This window comes from Bactrocera dorsalis, chromosome 1 (assembly GCF_023373825.1).
Source record: "Bactrocera dorsalis isolate Fly_Bdor chromosome 1, ASM2337382v1, whole genome shotgun sequence".
Classification (NCBI taxonomy): domain Eukaryota; kingdom Metazoa; phylum Arthropoda; class Insecta; order Diptera; family Tephritidae; genus Bactrocera; species Bactrocera dorsalis.
Window position 1 is genome coordinate 86,306,816 of NC_064303.1, and position 19,163 is coordinate 86,325,978.

General features: G+C 36.4%; 2 protein-coding genes across 2 annotated transcripts; one reads left to right on the top strand and one right to left on the bottom strand.

Annotated features, from left to right (window-relative positions):
* Positions 1-2,881: 2,881 nt before the first annotated feature.
* LOC105223879 (uncharacterized) lies at positions 2,882-14,364 on the top strand. Its single transcript, XM_011201761.3, has 7 exons — positions 2,882-3,188; positions 6,588-9,085; positions 10,330-10,455; positions 10,541-10,682; positions 10,738-10,878; positions 10,947-11,166; positions 12,488-14,364. The coding sequence occupies exons 2-7, from the start codon at positions 6,654-6,656 to the stop codon at positions 13,693-13,695; spliced, it is 4,269 nt and encodes a 1,422-aa protein (XP_011200063.2). The 5' UTR covers positions 2,882-3,188; positions 6,588-6,653; the 3' UTR covers positions 13,696-14,364.
* Positions 14,365-15,272: 908 nt separating this feature from the next.
* LOC105223880 (uncharacterized) lies at positions 15,273-16,157 on the bottom strand. The gene is made up of 2 exons (XM_011201762.4): positions 15,724-16,157; positions 15,273-15,669 (listed from the first exon to the last, which is right to left on the bottom strand). Exons 1-2 carry the CDS (start codon positions 16,105-16,107, stop codon positions 15,520-15,522), a joined length of 534 nt encoding a protein of 177 aa, XP_011200064.2. The 5' UTR covers positions 16,108-16,157; the 3' UTR covers positions 15,273-15,519.
* Between the last annotated feature and the right edge of the window lie 3,006 nt (positions 16,158-19,163).

Consider the following 19,163-nt stretch of genomic DNA (forward strand, 5'->3'; position numbering starts at 1 on the left):
ACCATTTCTCGAAATTACTTCAGCGTGGTTTTCTTTTGCTACAACAAAAAAATGTTCCACTCATCCAACACCTAATCATGGTCCGACCTCGTCGAAACAGCACGTTGCTTGAGTCTCCCATTAGATGATATCGAAGTCAACCAACCTGAACCTTACCACCGAAGCGGGGACTAGCAATACGCAATCATTGGCCAACGTCATTTCCGCAAGGTGTTCGCAACAGGGGGCCTATTCTGTAACTCGATTCGAAAAAAAATTTACTCGAATTCGGATTTTGTATATTCTGTAACTCGATTTTCGGATTTTCAAGCCAATTTTCGGATAAAATATTCGATAGCTTTTGAGTTGTAGAAAGCCCCTGTTACCGCCTCTCCTGGCTAGAAGAAGCGTGGACTTCCGCCCTAATTTCCCAGTAAAGCAGTAGTTTTCACAAATGAGCGTGACACCTTACGCCAATCCTTGTGATCCTTGTATAAGGGATCTAATTTTGCAGATTCAGCAAATGGTCAATGAGCACAAGCGAACGAATTTGGTAGATCACTTGAAGTCCTGTAAACTCTATTGTGAGTAAGCTCTGAAGTACAAAGCCTTGTCTATACATGACAAGAGACATGTTGATCGGATTAAAATTCAATTCAATGGCCATGCCAGTAGGTTGCACTGCACCCTTCTACTGACAAGACAGCGCGCCATTTGCTGTCACCTATTAAGAGGTTTATAGTGCCATCAGCAAGGCGAAATGGTCGAATGGAAGAAACATATTGACACTAAAGCATCGACGGGATTAAAATACCGAACCATGGCTCTTAATCTGTTGTTCACCACTCTTCATTTACCCCCTGCATGCAAAGCTGGATGAGTGTCTACCCATTTCCACAGTAGTGAAGACACTTGAGGTCCAGTCACCTTGCGAGAGAACGATCCTATTAGCATTGGGCTTGCCAAAAGCTTTTGACTCATTCAATCACACAAGGCTAAAGAAGGGCTGAAGTGATGAACCATGTACAGGGTAGGCCATTTAAAGTTGACCCATTTGTTTCTAAAAAAAAAGAACAAAAGAAAACAATGTTTTTTGTTCATTTCAAAAATAATTTATTTTGGTCCAAGGGGATTTGTTTCAGCTAATATTTAAAAATTAGATCGCGTAAATGGACACCTTTAGCTTTGACAGCTAAATGCACTCTTTTTTCGACATTTTCCATGACTTTGGCCAATGTTTCGGATGATATGGCGGCTGTTTCACGTCGAATGTTGGCTTTCAGTTGAGCTAAGGTCTTTGGCTTATTAGCGTATACCTTGTATTTCAAATAACCCCACAAATAAAAGTCTGGTGGCGTCAAATCTGGTGATCTCGGTGGCCAGTCAACATCACCATTTTTCGATATCAATCGCCCGGGGAAAAATGGTCGCAATAAATTGATTGTTGGTCGAGCTGTATGGCATGTAGCCCCGTCCTGTTGAAACCAGAAGTTATCCATGTAATTTTCGCGAATAATGGGTATCACAAAATCCGTTATCATGGCTCGATAACGCTCACCATTGACTGTTGTCGTGGCTCCATCATCGTCTTCGAAAAAATACGGTCCGATGATCATATTCGCGCAAACACCGCACCAAACTGTTACTTTTTGGTCGTAAAGAGGCTGTTCTTCAATTAATTGAGGATTTTCGGTGGCATAAAATCGGCAATTTTGCTTGTTTACGCCTCCATCCAACGAGAAATGTGCCTCGTCTGACATGATGAGTTTAACACAATTGAAAAGTTATTTTGAATATAAAGCTGAACAATTTCAGCGCGTTCTTTTGGAGTGTACTGTTCCATGGTATAAATTGTCTTCGAATGACGCTTCTAACGCGGTATGACATTAGCCGATTTGTCAGCGCTGTTAAAAGTACTATCAGATCGTTTGCAAATCATCAATATTATTTCGAAGCGAAAAATTCTAAGTTAGAAGAGTTATACAAGGGTTTCCTTGGTCATCAAGATATCATTCCTTAATTACGTCGGCAACAAATCAGCACCAATAGTAGGAGTAGATGTCGAGCTAACTCGTGAATCTGAGGTGGCCAATAAGCAACTTAGTTCTGGATACTGTAGAGGGTTAAAATCCACCGTACGAAAAATCGACCCGGATGTACCTAATCTATGTATACATGTAAATCACATCATAATATGTCCAATGAGCCCCACTCATCTAACAGGCCTCTCCCTACAGTAAGAAATAGAACGTTGCCTGGGCGTCCCATCACCTGATTTCAATAACAACTAACCTGCCAACCAAACGGGCTCTACATAACCGCTACAACAATACTTAGCATTTAAATAATAACATCAATAATAATCTCTCTAAATAATAACATCAATAATAATCTCTTGAAATATAGAGGGAGAACCAAGTATATGAACGGAAGATCGTAATGGTTTAATCAGAGGACGTTTATCATACAGAAAGTTCACGGCGCGGAGATCGTAAAAATATTTTTGGCTAACTCGGTAAACGATTCCTGGGTTTAATATGATTTCAGATTTGCCACTTTTCATACATAGTACCTTTCACTTTATTTGGTATGCTACTGTTAATAAAGTTTGTTGTGCAAAAATTGCCACGTCTGTGATAAAAAGGGTGCTTAAAATTATATTCGTTCTGATTCCTGACTAATTATTGCTCTATATATGTAGTTCCTAAATTACTAATGGTAATAAATGAATATTTTCTATCCCGTGATATTCCAAAAACCTAGTTTTTCCAAATATCATATTTGTAAATTTCATACACAGCTGTTTTAACATATCTGTTTTCAATCGCTCTTTATTTTACTTCTACATATCATTTATCCATATTCCTTTTAACGACATCTTTCAGTTGAACGATTTTCTTTCGTTATTCAGTTTGTCTTGTTTCTCTGATTTGTGTTGCGGAAAACGGAAAACAGCGGAAAGTTCTTTCATAGTTGGTTGTCTACGTTTTATACTCACTGAAAAGAAAAACTATTGGAAAAATTTAATGATAACATTTGGAATTTGTTAAAAACTTATTTATGTAAATGGTATACAATAAGCTTTGTAGTAACCAAAACAACTATTGAATCATATTCGTGTAGTATCCTTGGAGAAAAATAATTTTCACATTTTGGTTATTAAAAAAGTAAAGGCAGAAAGTGCAAAAATGGAAGTGGCTAAAAAATTGGTAAGTGGTTATTAGTCGCTGAAATAAAAAAAAGTAATTTATTGCATTGCAAAGACCTACGCAAACGTATATGTACATATAATGTGGATGAAAAAAACCAAAAGACAAGTATTAAAAATTTGGACTGAATGATTTATCAAATGTCTAGCAATGCAGCTGTTTAGCTTGAAGATTTAGCTGTATTCTTATAATATTTATAGTGGAGGAAATAAGTGCATTTATAATCCACAATTTTCTTTGGAATTTTGTGAATACATAGAGTTACCTTTTGCAATAGTCAATCATAAAACCTGCTTGCGAGTAAGTTTATCCTACCTAAGTACCTACACGTATTGTAATGTGAAATTATAATTTTAGCTATTTATCTAATTAAATGCAGTAGGCATGCATTAATATGTAATTATATTTATAAGCCTCGAATTTTAAATGATTATGTGAATAAATTAATCAAATAGCCTTTTTTATAAAAAAAAATGACGTAAGGTTAATTACATTTTGTTAGATAATTTTCTTAGATGGAAAATTGCTTAAGATGTCTAATAAGACTTACCGGTATCAATAAAATTTATCTATTGGTTCCGCGATCAATGAACCCGTTGTTATAATGTTATTACATAAATTCTAGTGTTTATGGTCTTTGAACCACAGTTTAAAATATGGATTATTCAATGGCCACACATTGCTATTATTTTGCGTGTAAAAATTTATCAAGGGATAAGAATGGGATATTGCTTACTTAAGACCAGCAAATATTTGTATGCCTTTATATTATATTATATCTATATATAACCTATTAAACAGGACTTGGACCAAAGCAAAATCAAGAAAGCTTCTATTTATTTATTGTTGACACGTTGATGACTACGCATCACTTTACTCCAGTTATGCTTGCTTGCAAATATGTACAGCGGCAAGGTACGTCCATAGGTACATACATATGTATGTTTGTATAGTGGTATGTTAACTTGATGCGTAGCTTTTGCTACATTTATATTTTCATGTGGTAGATAATGTAAAATATAATAAACATACATATAAAAATAAGAATTTCCACCAACTTAAATTTGCTTCAAAAACCCAGCTCTACTGGAATGAATCTTCATATTGAGTATTGATTCTAGGCTTGGAGAATTTATCTGGAAAGCCCATGACTTACATAGATGTCTAATACCACTAATGTTGGTTGACTGCAAAGGCTAGGATTAAAACAAAAACGCTGCATTGAGCAGAATTAATTCAAAACATATTAACATACTCCGTATGTCTACCGAAATACATTTACGTTCATATTTAGTATAAATAACCGAATAAATTTAAAGCTTTTGAATCAATTTACAATGTTAAGGGTTAATGATAACAGCTGAGGTCGATTAGATAATGTATTACAGGGAGATTAAAGTAATTATATTACGGTATTGACTAGTATTATTTCATTATCACTTGTAACTGTACATACATACATATATGAATAGTATCGCTCTACTCTAAAGGCAGTGCACCTTCTAACGGTTAATAAGCTAATCAAGAAGGCTGATAAAATTCAGTATCCGTTTCTGCGCTAGGAGTTTACGATCGCATATAATAATTTCACAATAGCGGGTTCTAACCACAAACCATTCAATATAAATGGTAAAAGTCCGCGCATTAATAGTTTGGGCGTAGCTACTCTGCATTTTTTTTTTTTGTCTTTTGTTTAATTGAATTATCGAATTTTAGAGTTTTCATTTACACTTCATTTTACTCCGCTTGAACATTAAATTGCATGTGTGAGGCATAAAGGGTTTTAATGATGATTATGCCGCAATACTATTTGGGTATGTTCAAAGGGTAAAATGAAGTATACAACCGATTTTTGGAAACCCCAGTTCCTTTATTACTTCGTTTTCTTTGCTTTACCATACACATGCCTATGCAGCTTAGGACTTAAAACATTTAATCGAAAAACGCCCTCATAAATTTTTTGTACTATATATTTATATGTATGCAACTCTATCTTTAATATAATGTCAATATATTTTGTTTCTCAAAGTTATGTTATTGGACTTTTCCCAGAAGAATATTGTGATTCAAAATAAATGATTTCTTGAAGAATTTTGTATGGCAAAAATCGATTGAATTAAATGTTTTGCTTTTTGTGTTCATTTGTAAAAATTACATATGGTATATGTTTGTGTCTACATAGTTATTCATTGAGTTTTGTGACTGCTTTTCCGTTTTTCTAATGCATTCAATCATGACACAATTACCGTCAAAACAACGGACACGTTCATAGCGGGTGGAAAAGGGTTACGGTGCAAGCCATTACATCTCTTAGTGCTTATAGACTTAAAACTATGAAGGTTCGTCAAAAAGCGCTTCCCCGCAGCTTACATACAAAGTACAATTTGTATGAATTAGTGAATTATCTGATAATTTGATTGATTTCCTTTTGTGGCATGACACAAACTGCTTATATGTACAAATGCTATGGATAACAAGACGCGGTATGTTTTACATACAACCGTACACTACGCTTAATATTTGGAATTTTATATACATACATACATATGTATTATAAACACTATAAATGTGGACCAGTTTAAACTCTTTTAGGATATTTATATTGTTTTCGAGACGGAAAAATTAAAATAAAATTTGAATCCGAAATACCGGATTAAAATAAATGTAATCCCAAGCACCTATATAATTATAAATGAAAAATATGCTTTAGAATTTAGATTTTTTTCTCGTTAGCTTATTTATGATCTTGAATGATTTTGACTCAATAATTAATCGTTTTATAAAATGTATGCAAAGATGAAGCATATAAATCAGCGCACATACTAATTTTAAATACGCAAGGGAATACCTTTTGATTTCACACATTTGTAAAAACACTTTCGACGATGGTGTACTATTGATTTGTTAAGAACTATGTGCACGGCATTGTTTTTTCTTTGTTTTTGCTTTCTTTTTCCATTCAGTGTTATTCTTGCAAATTTCTAGTTCTTTTATTGCCTTTCGTCGACACTTTATTCGCCAACATTAGGCGAAATAAACATTTTAAGCTTTCATTTAGAAAAAAATACGCTTTACCGAGTCCGTGTCACTATGTCCTTAGGAAACACTCTTAACTAAGAAATTGAACCGTTCGAATTGTGTGGTGCATAGTTTGAAATTGGTAATGCTTATGTACGGAGGCAGAGGTCGGTGTCAGTTGGTTTACTATTCTACTTGGAAAATGAATGAGAATTCTCATTTGTTGTGTGTACGTTTGATTGTTTAAATATCACTGCGTTGTACGTATGTATACAATCCTTTCTTTCCATATTATGTTAGGGACTTTCGATTATAATTAATTAGCTTAAAAATTTAAAAATTTAAATTTCCATTTAAAAAATTAATTCTTCTAATTCGCAGGTATAATATGCCGCTAAAAAATGTCAACATAATGCCATACAAATTTTTGAAATTATATACTGAAAAATGGAAACAATATCCAAGATTTCCCTGATATTGGTTCTATTCTTAATTTTTGAAAATATTTTTGTTGTGGATGTGAGTGCAGTTTCGCCGGCTGCCAATGCAAATGAGAACTACTATAAAACCACAAATGTCGGTCTTGCGGCTGCCGCTGTCGCCGCTCCCGCAGATTTAGTCGCAGATGAACCATTTTTGCCTAACCTTCAAGCTGCGCAACAACAACAAAATGCAGCAGTATCCAAACCACGGCCACAGATAACTGATTCAAAATTACCTCTCTTTCAACAACAACAACCAGCCTCATGTATATCGACATTCGTAAAAGAAGAGCAGCAAGTGCAACGGTCACAGAAAAAGTATGAGCACGAAATCAACGTATTGGGCTATAAAATTCAAATACCATCCTTTGTAATGGATGGTATTTCTCTGCCGTCAGCAGGAGATTCAAATAGCAACGTAGTTAATAGTGCGGATGTAGCCACTACATTGGAACAGACTGCCGGTGGCGGGGAAGATGAGAATGTATTCAAATTCTACTGCGAGAATACCACTATTGCGAATGTCAATACGGAGTTGCGTTCGAAAATGTACATTAAATACGCTTATATACTTCTGCAGCATTGTTATCCTAATGAAGAAGCGCAGTCTCTGCAGTTGCAACAGTACGAAAGCGTGCGACACTTTAAGTGGACGTACAGTAATATACATGACCCACAAATGGATACACTTTTTTCGAACTACAAATCCAATTTCGAGTACTTGGAATCTCTGGATCTAACCGCAAATCAATTGGAATGTACACGCTGGGCTCAATCCCAAACCGTTCGCAGACTGAGAGTTTTGAAGTTAACCCGCAATGGCATAGACACGCAAAATTGCGCACTTTCCGAATTCCAGCATATGAATCATTTAGTTGAGCTGCGATTGGATGACAACCGCATACATATGTTGAATCAGCAATTCTTGGGTCACCTTAGCGAACTAAGAGATTTGAATTTAACAAGTAATCTGCTACGCGATTTGCAGCGCAACATTTTTAGTGGCGCAATTAAGCTGCAACGCCTTTATTTGGCGCACAATCGTTTGACGACTTTGCCCTTTCAACTATTTCAGAGTATGCGTGAACTGCAAACGCTCGATCTTTCGCATAATAGTTTACTCTCCTTTCCCGATAATTTCTTCGCGTTAAATAGCGAACTACGAGAGATGTATCTGCAAAATAACGCTATGGAGACAATCGGCAAGAACACGTTTCACAATTTGCGAAAGTTGCGCTATTTAGATTTATCCGAAAACAAAATAAATAGCATAGACCGCAAAGCTTTTGAGTCACTCTCGAATCTATTTATGCTAAATATGTCGATGAATAGCATTAGCACCATTTCCTCGATACTTTTTCATCCGCTAAACAATCTGCAACAGCTCGATTTGAGTCACAACACATTCACCCAATTACCCAGCGGCATATTTATGTCGCAACGTGCGTTACTTGTTCTGCGCATTGACTCGACACCACTGGAGAGGATTGGTAACTTCATTTCCCGCAACAGTGACTACGTCGATCCAAAGGTGTTGTCGAATTTGCGTGTCCTTTCCATGCAACACAACAAACAGTTGACACAACTCACGCGTACACTCTTCCGTAACACGCCCAATCTACATGAGCTGCTCTTAGCAGGCAACGCATTGCAGCATTTGCCCACTGAAATCGGACAACTGAGTCAATTGCAACGCTTGAATGTGCGTGACAACAGGCTGACTTATATACCGGAGAGCGTGAAATATCTGCCGAATTTACGTTTCATTCACATACGACACAACGACTACATATGCGATTGCCGAATGTTCTGGTTGGGTGAATGGCTAACTAATAGCAGCTCAACGCTGCGTCGTCTACGTGCCACCTTATATAAGAGTAGTGTTATGTTGGCAGATACATCAGCAATGGATATGGGTGATGACATAGATGAACTCATTGAGTCACTGACTTGCCACCACGGTCATCCAGGTGATATGGTGAATGTGTTACAACATCTGCACTGCTTGAAACCGGTTATACTGGAGTCGTCCGACTCGAAAATGCACAAACTACACTCAACGGCGAAACTAGAGTGTATATTTTCGGGCAGTCCTACGCCAGATGTAATATGGGTAACACCCACAAATCAAATTTTACGACATCATGCTGATCCCGACAAGCGACCGGTTATAATTAACCACAGTGATAAAGAGCTCGGGCTCGGACATTTGCCGCTCACATCGCTAATAATGGAGGATAATATGCTGAATATTAGTTTGCAGACAGCCGATGTGATGAATCGGGTGACCTTGATTGAGAACGGTTCATTACTGGTGCACAACATATCGCGTGGTGACAGTGGACTCTATACCTGCTACGCCTACAACATAATGGGTAATTCGTCGGCGTTTATGAGGTGAGTGCAAATGCCACAAACTGCATACTCTAAATCATCATTTCAATAATGATATGGAATGTGTCTTAGGCATAATATCAAATATTTGCTTTGTTTAGCAGAAATGTTAAATATTCAGTGTTTTGAAGTGTTGAAGAACTTGCGTATAGGCCATCATAATTTCTTATTGAATATTGTAAAAAAAATTACCAAAAATTCAAAATGTGATTTCTCAAAATAAGATTATTAGAAAGATTCATAGAAAAAAGCTTGATAAACTTGAGAGAAGTAATAACGTTAACTTTAGCTGCACTGTAGCTAAAGTAATATTCATTGCATCTCGTCAAATACCAAAGTTTTCTATAAAAGAACTGGATTTTGATGGATCAGTTTGTTTGGTGGCTATATGATTTCGGAGTTTCATCTGAAAAATTTGTTCAGGAACTGTATCGTTGCCTTGAAAAATAATTTGTTCTAAATTTCGTGAATATGTTCAAATCGACTCAGCTTATCATGCTGATCACTTATTGTGTCTCCGACGTTTCCTTCTGTGATTTTGATCGGAATCTATTTCATAAATCTCGTTTTCCTATTTAACAAATCCAAAAATGAGACGCAAGGATGTTTTTGGTTGCGCTATGGGGTTAATCGTAAAACTTCAAACATTGAAAAACTTTTAAAAGTGGAATAAGATAAATAGATGAGGATTGCACCGCGACCTTAGGTCTATTGTGCCCTCTTCTAAATTATAAAGACCCACCTAACCCCAGGATATTGATATATTCCAATATACCGCGAGCTGCTAGTGTGGCGATGTGATCCCTATTTGGAAACATAGATCCCAGGGCCTTTATTCTACGTCTGCAGACTGCTTTGCAGTCAACTAGAAGGTGTTTTGGAGTTTCACGCTCCCTGTCGCAGAACCGGCAATTTGCACAAGAGGTTATGCTCATTTTATATAAGTGCTTGTTGTGGCCAGTGTAGAATGCGACAATGTGGTACTCTAGAGGAGGCAGGGGCATACTCGCAACACTACCATATGAATTTAAGAACATATTTAAACTTTATCTAATTTAAAATATTAACACTATGGTAACTTTTCACTAAGTATATACATACATATGTATCAATTCTATAGTTTTGTCCCGATATTTAAAAGGTATGTGTTAATAATTATTTTCACATGTGTATAGTTTGATTTACATATGTACATAATACATTGCAAGTTGTTTGCAGTTATTTAATAATTAATGTGACTCTTACAGAATTTACATCGATCCAATCGTCTTCTATCGTATTAAAATCGAGAGTCTTTTATCGGGCACCGCTGCTGCCACCGCCTTTCTTTTGTTAACGCTGATCGTGCAAGGGCTTCGTGCGCTCTTCTCCAAGTAAGCATCAAATGAAATCGCTTTATTTTGAGTTTTATTTTCATTTTCGGCTTTTAATTTATTCCTTCGATCAAATTTATTGCAGATGTGGTATATTTGATAGATTCTATTGCTGTGTGCGCAACAAGCAGTCGCCGAGGGCGCGTCAAATTTATGCCATGCTCGATAGCATTGAGTGCTACAAAAGTCAGCAATTGGAACGACTGCGCGAGAATTATGCGCAACAAGTAAAAATTTATAATATTTTCGAAAATGTTCCTTCTAATATTTGAGTCGCTTTAGGTGCATCGTATACGAGAGAATTGTGTGCAGCAAGTTGAATGGATTCAGAGTAGTTATACATCTCAGGCCAAATATTTAAAAGAATTTAGAGACATGGGTTCCACTCATCTAACAGCACTAAAAGATCAATATTACGATCAGGTAATTTACGCATAATTTCTGCTTTTTTCTATTTTAATAAATCTTCCTTTCTTTTACTCGCCCCACAGGTGAAAAAGGTTCGTGATTATTCCACGGGTCAGTTGAATTGGGTGCGCGAAAATTACGTCTTCCAGCGTAACAAAATTCGTAAATTTAGCGCACATCAAGTTTTGCGCTTACGTGAAGGCTACAAATATCAACAACAGTCGCTGAATAAAGTATTGGAAAATCTTCCAAGTTTTTATTTTGAAAATTGTCGCGGTCGCTGCGAAGAGGATATAGCTGAAGGTTAGTTCGGCTATTAGCACACCATTAAAAACGTTCAGTGGCATTTTTATTTGAAATCAACAAATAATTATGCACTCCGGTTGCACCGAAGCTGGAATATCCTTCACAAAGTTTGTATGGTTTACCAAAAAGTTTTTAACACTTAAAAGGAAACGTCGGAGACCCCATAAAATGTATACATAAATTGTCAGCTTGACGAGTTGAGTCGATTTTGCCATATCCGTTTGTATTTCTGTCTATGGCGAACTAGTCCCTCAGTTTTTGAGATATCGATTTGAAAATTTGGACACGTCCTTTGTCTCCAAAGAAGCTGGTTATTTGTCGTGAACACCGCCATACAAACTGTCCGATCAAAATTCTGTTCTTGTACGAGGGCTGCTATATATATTTCTGGCCTAATAATGAAAATAGGCATATTTATCAACGAAAATGTTTTTTTTTTTCGTTGGATTTGGCTCGTCTTGGAAGACCCACACGGTCGATTGCTGTTTTGTTTCGGGCTCATACGCATAGATCCATGATTCGTCACTTGTGACGATCTTATAAACGTCTTTTGAAGCACCGCGATCGTATTTTTTCAGCATTTCTTTACACCAATCCACACGAGCCTTTTATTGAGCGATTGTCAAATTGTGCGGGATCCAACGAGAACAAACCTTTTTTACGGCCAGGTGTGCAATATCGAATGTATGCTGGTGGAAGAAATGCATAGGCATGCCTCTATCTGAAGGTATGTTACATGACGGTCTTGCATTATCAGTTCACGTACGGCATCGATGTTTTCTGGCACAACGGCTGTTTTTGGACGACCTTCACGGATTTCGTCTTTGAGCGAGCGTCGGCCACGATTGAATTCGTTGTAACAGTTTTTCACAGTGTTATAGGATAGCTATACAAAGATTTTAGTTCATCGATGCACTCTTGTCGTGATAATCCACGTCGAAAGTTGTGAAAAATGATCGCACGAAAATGTTCACGAGTTAATTCCATTTTTTGGCCAAGATGATTTTTTTAATTCCCTGTAAATAAAGCAATTCACGATTAAATGACAAAACGTTCTGAGTGATGTTATGCTAAAAAATGTCAAACTTTCCAATGGAAATGTCAGATTGCACCTGGCAACACTTAGTGTTGCCTAGTCCAGAAATATATATAGCAGCCTATGTATGAAAACTTATTTTATTTGTGAAGGCTTTTATAGCTTCTGTACAGCCGAAGATAACGTTTTTTCGTTTTTGCTGCCATTAGATTTAACTAAAAGAACATAATTAAATCTTTCACTGCTTTCTACAGCTTTATTTGCAATTATTCTTCTTTGCAGATATTGAAGTGTATTTCAAGAGTCAACTCGGCGATCAGTTCAATCCTAGCGCAGCCAAGGTGAAGAGTTTGAAAAACAAATTAGCCGTCATGGCTTTGAATTCGGCGAGCAAAGCATCGGTGTATTATACACCGCCCGAAGATGATCTAAGGCGATCGAGCCTTCAGTTGCAGACTTCTCCTATACACATCAATTATATTAATGAAAATTTGGACCATAAGAAATTCGAATTGAACGGAACGAAATTTAGCAGAGAATTCCTCATGAATACCCCCATGCTGTTTGGCAGTTGTGGCGACGAAAACTATGGCAATGGCTTGACATCACTATCCAGAGCTGAGATCACTTTAAGTCAATTGAAAATAAATGATAAGCATCCGGCGGGTGCGGGTAGTATTGAAGATAATAATTGTTATGACGCCACATTGGCGAATAAGTTAGAACCAATGAAAACTGCCGAGAAGAATAAAAATGGCCACAAGCATGAGCAGGCATATGAGCGACTGACAGCAAATGCAATACATGGCAGTGGCCGACGGCACGCAGAAAGACATGCAGATAATGCTGCGGGCGGAGACAACAATATAGAATTGACTGAACTCTGCGATTATAAGGATATGAACGATGTAAAGAGCTCCAAGTCGTGTCCGGCCATTTACAAAGTTTCCAAACAACAAGATGGCTCAACACTGCATGAGCTACTGACTGATAACCAAAGGGGGGATGGAAATTCGAACAGCACACGACTAAATCATGTCGGCGAGCCGACTCACATACATGAAACGGAACTCTTCCATAGAGCAAGCACATCCGGCAGTGGTGGCAAAGGTGGACGCAAGATCTGCAAGGAGAAGTTGAACATCATATTGGACGAGAGCGGTAAATCCACTCTTTACAATGGCGCACCACCATCTGAGGTGTGCGGTGGTGCGCGAATAAAGGATACAAAATATGCTTCATTCTCCACGATGGCGTCGTCGTCACAAAGCAAAAACAGTTTGCCAGATTTGAAGGCGTGCGACGGTGGCGACAATGAAGCGGGTGATTGTAAGTACAAGGAAGAGCTAAACTGCAGCGATTCGGTTCCAGCTTCATCGTCTGGGTCGATAACAACATCGAACCTTGACAACATTAGCTTCAGCAGTAATTCCAACAATAGCAGCTGCAATGGCAACCAACGTAGTGTAGATGTAGTTAATCTTACTTAGAGATTCATATTTTTAGCCATTATCTAATGCATTAGAAAAGAAAATGTTACATATTTAACAAAACCAAAACAAAAAACAAAAAAACCCGAAAAACTAAAACAGGAAATCAATGAAAAATATTTATATTATGGAGATGAAGTGAAGTAATTGTAAGATATAACTGAATGAAAGATTTATATTAAAATTTTTGCGCGAAAGCGAAGTTATTATGAATACAACATAAAGGTAATATAAAAGTAAAGAATTAGATGATTTGTTTGCTCTAAAAATAAGACACAGATAAATTAAACACTATTTCGCAAAGTCACACAGCAAAAGTGTTGTTATACACATTTTAGCATGTATAAAAATTTTAAAATAAATGCAATCATTACATTATTTCCAACAATTGCGAAAATGAATGGCGACGCCAAATTGTACAACATAAAGCTGGCAGTTAAAATGTATGGATTTTGTCGTCGAGCGTAACTTCATTTATACTTTTCCTTTACATATACATATGTCTGTATGTACATATGTATGTATGCAGGCATATTATTCTAGATGAACATTTGTGAGCTTCAAAACGAGCCAAAACTTGTATGCCCATTGGAAGCTTGATTTGAAAATCAGAACATGGCGTCCAATGAGGCACCTTCAATATAAACAAATAAATAAATTCAACATTCATCAGTGCTTTACGTTAGAAATACAGTGTGAAGATTATTTTATTTCCGAAATAATACGCTCTGGGATTAAAATCTAAAACAAAATTTTTAAAGGAGGTTTAAAAATAGGAAGATTATAACGATTTTGCAATATTCTAGATTCGATAAGTTGAAAGATAGGAAACGGAAGTAAATACGTATAAAATAGGTTGTATATATGTATGTAGTAAATATGTCATATGACTACATGGAATGTAGGCGACGCTGTGATCTGGAGGGAGAGACACAGTACGTATTATTTCTATAATAATTCGCCATGCCGAATTTTTTCTCACGATTTATTTTTCACGGTTTTATTTTTTTGCACTTATTTTTCATTTTAGTTTTATATATATAGTTTTTGGAATAAAATCAAAATTCCATACGTAAATACAGGTTCATTTTAGAACATGTTATCCTAATACGAGTTAGAAAATGGCGAGGGAACCAGAAAATCATGTATTCAACTTGGACCCAAACGCAGAACGGTCAGCGGAAATCGAGGCCTCGGACGCAGCAAAATTCAGACATGCACTAACTGCTATTCACAGTGGAGCTATTAAGGCCTTCACCGACTCCCTCTCTGTGAATAGCGTACTTGGAGTTAAACCACCACCTATTGCAAACGAAGAGCTCGTGTTGACGCGAGAATCGAGAGTGACACTTGCGCAGCTTTGTTCTGGATACTGGTTAAACTCCTATGCAATGAGTCCCCGCATAATACTAACCACCTTTCTCCATGCCCTGCTAGCCCTACACATCTAATACCTTTCTCCCTATGGTCAGATACCGTCGAAACAGCACCTTTCCTGGGCCGTTGGTTGACCTCGATGACAACTTATTTAATCCTTACCATCCCAATGGGAATTGGGTACATATTAAGATATAAGATTTTAGGAATAACAAAAAAATGTAATTTCAATATTAACTCAGTTATATTTTTAATGAATTATTTGCAAATCTGTTTTCTGGTAATCAATATCACTAAACATACAAATTATTTGTGTTGAAACTATTAATACCAGCTGTTTCAAACCCTTTTATTTAAAATACATACTATTTATACTTAAACTCAAACTACATAGAAACATACAACTATAATAATTACATATAATCAATTGGAAACTTTCATAGCAGTTCATATTAATTTATCGTCATTTTGGCGTACAACTCCACGTTGACGTATACGTTCGAGCAGTTCCGCTTTCCACCGCTCTTCCGGCACTCCGTTGGCCCATTCAGGTACTACAGCATTAGGTAGTGTTATATTTGCCATGACATTTAAAATCTAAAATTTATATAAAATAAATACTATTAAACTTTTATGAATTCCAATTATTACCTGTGTGGTTTTATTATTATCTAATTCTAATTGTAATTCATGAGGACGTGGTTGACTCCAAACTTGTCTTTCGATTTCAGCATCAGCACTCTCTACCGGTGGCAAATTATCATTGACAGCAGCATTTTCTACAGCATTCGCGTTATCAACATATTGCACTGTTTCTTCAGAATCCTCGTCTATAGAGTCATTGTCATCCATTGATACATCGTTGAGATCGTTAACATCGTTGCCCGTCGCTAATGGCTGGTATCCATTGTATGCATCCAGTGTGTTCATTTCATTATCGCTATCATCACTAGGCACTGGAGGATGCTGAACATTTGTTTGTGTGGCATGTACGTCTTCCTCGCCAGGATCTCCAGGCAATTCAGGTGCTCCCATAATTTATAAACGTTGACGAATTGTTTGTAAATTAATAAATTATCTGAGTTGGATCAGCTGAATATGACATTTCAATTATCTATCTATTGACATCTCTACAAAATAGTGTTGCCGGCTGATTCTTATTGGAATTGAACTATTAAGGATTAATAAGTGGATTTTGTTATGAATAAGGGGTTCCCAAACCAATAGGAAAGCTTTTTGCGGAGGTCTACTGAAGCCAGCCTATTTGAAAACGCAGATAACAACCCTGACCAGAGAACGTTTATGACAGAGAACGTTTATCATTTCGGTTGCGCATAGGATATAAACAAATCTGTAGGCGTAAATTTGTTTACATTGGAATTAGCATTATTTTTCTCATTCAACACTGAAAATGCTCCATTCTGCTATTTTCGTGGTGAAACACGCTTATATTTGTCTGTGGTGAAGCTCCCTCATCTCTGCCGAGTACCCCTTCGAAAAGTTACGATATTCGAAACGTGAACCTTCTCCAGAGAACATTTATCATAGACAGAGAACGTTTATCATGATCAGAGAACGTTTATCATATGACGTTCTCTGTCATGATCATATGATATCATATGATAAACGTTCTCTGTTGATAGTATACGATAAATTGCGACAGACGATTCAATCGTCTATTGGTGGTAGATGATACTCTCGCGTAATGTTCAATTTGGTATTCTGTTGTCGAATGGTAGTTGCGCTCGCGCAATTACGGATGCGTAATAGGTGTCTAAATATCTTACACGCAACTGATGTGTTAATGCTGGAAACGTCGTCGTAAATATGCCTGTTTCCTTTGGCTCGCCGCATATTATACATCATCACCAGTCCAATATCCAAGATTAAATAACAATATCTTCGTCTCCTCGCAGAATTATTACGCAGAAATATAAAGATTCAAGCTCAATTACAAACGAAAAATTCCCCCGAATTTAGTTTTGTTCACTTAAATATTGTTTATAATGTCTAAAACTAATTTAGATTAATTTAGAGTTACATAAGGACAGTATGGAGTACACCCAACTCTTCTTTTACACCATTTCTTTTAAAACGGATTTAAAGTTACACGGTTGAAAAAAAAAAAATTTGGTAAAAAATTTTTAATCTGGTACGTTTTCAAATTCACTGTCTTGTAATTATGTTTGTTTTTACCACACTTGGCTCCATTGCTGAAATGAACATAGTACATGTACATAGTATCTGGGAAATCCCCTTATTCGATAACTCTTACCTATACATTTTGTTCGCAAGATATTTATGTACAGTATGTAACACAATTGAGCAAATAAAATCAAATATTCCTGATTTCAAAACTTTTTTGCACTACGCAACTTATTACGAAAAGAATATATGTATATGTATTCGAATAGGTACACTAGTTGAGTTTTTTTAACGGAAATATAACGGTACAATTTCTCAATAATTTTCTGGCTGCGTCTGGTTTGCGCCACGTGCACATTTGCTCAATTGTGTTACAACATCGGTTGCGATCAGGCGTGTGAGCATAACTAAGACCAAATAAACAACTTTCGAGTATTTTAAATACCACTAGCTCTATTTATCAATTAACTAACGTTTTCAGAAGTATTTTTCATTTTATAGACGGTAAGTAGAATTAGAAAGGTTGTTTTTTGTGAAGCTGATTAACTTCGTGTGTTTTTTTTAGAAAAATGAAGAAAATTGCTGACTCTATTAAAATGGTTGAATGAAGGGCTCTCATATAGGCAAGTTGCAAATTTAGCTAAAATTTCATTTGGGTCAGTGAAAAATATTGCTAATTGTCATGAAATATCAGTACCGAAACATCGATCTGGTCGGCGATCCGTTTTAAATAACCATGATAGACGAACTATCAACCGTCTGGTGGCCTCGGGAGCAGTAAAATCAGGTACTGAGATTCAAAAAGAACTGGAGAGGACTTACGGAAAACAAGTTTCTCGCATGACTGTACACCGCGAGTTGAAAAAACTAGGTTTTAAAGCCAGGCGCAAAATTAAAAAACCTTTGCTTACTAAACGTCATCAAGAACTACGTCTAAAATTTGCTAAAGCGCACCGAAACTGGACTCCAGAACAGTGGGCGAATGTATTTTGGACAGACGAAAGCAAGATTAATCTTCACGGGTCAGACGGAATACATTACGTTTGGAAGAAACCATCAAAGACTATTACCAGCCGCGATGTCATCCCAACACTCAAATTTGGGGGCGGAAAAGTCCTTTTTTGGGGTGGCTTTTGTAAAAGTGGTGTTGGGGACCTAATTTTAATCGACGGAAATATGGACGCGAATATGTATATAGATATATTAAGGCAAGGGTATTTTTCTTCGTTGGAGAAATTGGGTCTGGACAGTAGCAAAATCGTTCTGATGCAAGACAACGACCCCAAGCACAAAGCTAAGAAGACTATGGAGTATCTTAGAAGTCAACAAATTGAAACTTTGGAATGGCCCCCTCAAAGTCCCGATATTAATCCTATCGAGAACCTGTGGTTTGTTTTAAAAAAAAGGGTATACAATTATGCCAGTCCACCGAAAACAAAGGCGGAATTATTTACTAGATGTGTAGAAGTATGGAACTCCATCACTAAGAAAGAATGTGAAGATTTAGTCAATAGCGTTCCCAAGCGGATTGAAGCGGTGATTGCGGCCAAAGGAGGCTATACTAAATATTAAAGCGGTAAAAATTACATTGTATCAAAATTGAGCAAGTGCCATACAAGAGAATTTATATTTTCTTCTTATAAACCCTGAATAAATTTGTTACTCTTTTGTTGTTTTATATTATAGACGGACTGAAGAATGTATTTGAAAAAACTGTAATTCAATTCGCCCAAATTAAATACTAATTTTTTGTAAGAATCCATATTCGTGATTTTATTTGCTCAATTGTGTTACATACTGTATGTATATAAAGTCAATTAGTTTTGAACATTTCTGACCTTAATAAGTGAAAAAAGTTATTTTATCTATGTATAACATTTTAGTTAAGCTTTAAAAATAAAATGTTTGCCCTTAATACAGTTAACAAAATGTCCAAAATTTCAAAG

Coding starts and splice junctions, on each gene's coding strand:
- LOC105223880 (XM_011201762.4), bottom strand. CDS start 16,107: ATGGGAGCACCTGAATTGCCTGGAGATCCTGGCGAGGAAGACGTACAT. Junction 15,670..15,723: donor ATAATAATAAAACCACACAG/GTAATAATTGGA, acceptor TATAAATTTTAG/ATTTTAAATGTCATGGCAAA.
- LOC105223879 (XM_011201761.3), top strand. CDS start 6,654: ATGGAAACAATATCCAAGATTTCCCTGATATTGGTTCTATTCTTAATT. Junction 10,683..10,737: donor GCGAGAATTATGCGCAACAA/GTAAAAATTTAT, acceptor GAGTCGCTTTAG/GTGCATCGTATACGAGAGAA. Junction 10,879..10,946: donor AAGATCAATATTACGATCAG/GTAATTTACGCA, acceptor CTCGCCCCACAG/GTGAAAAAGGTTCGTGATTA.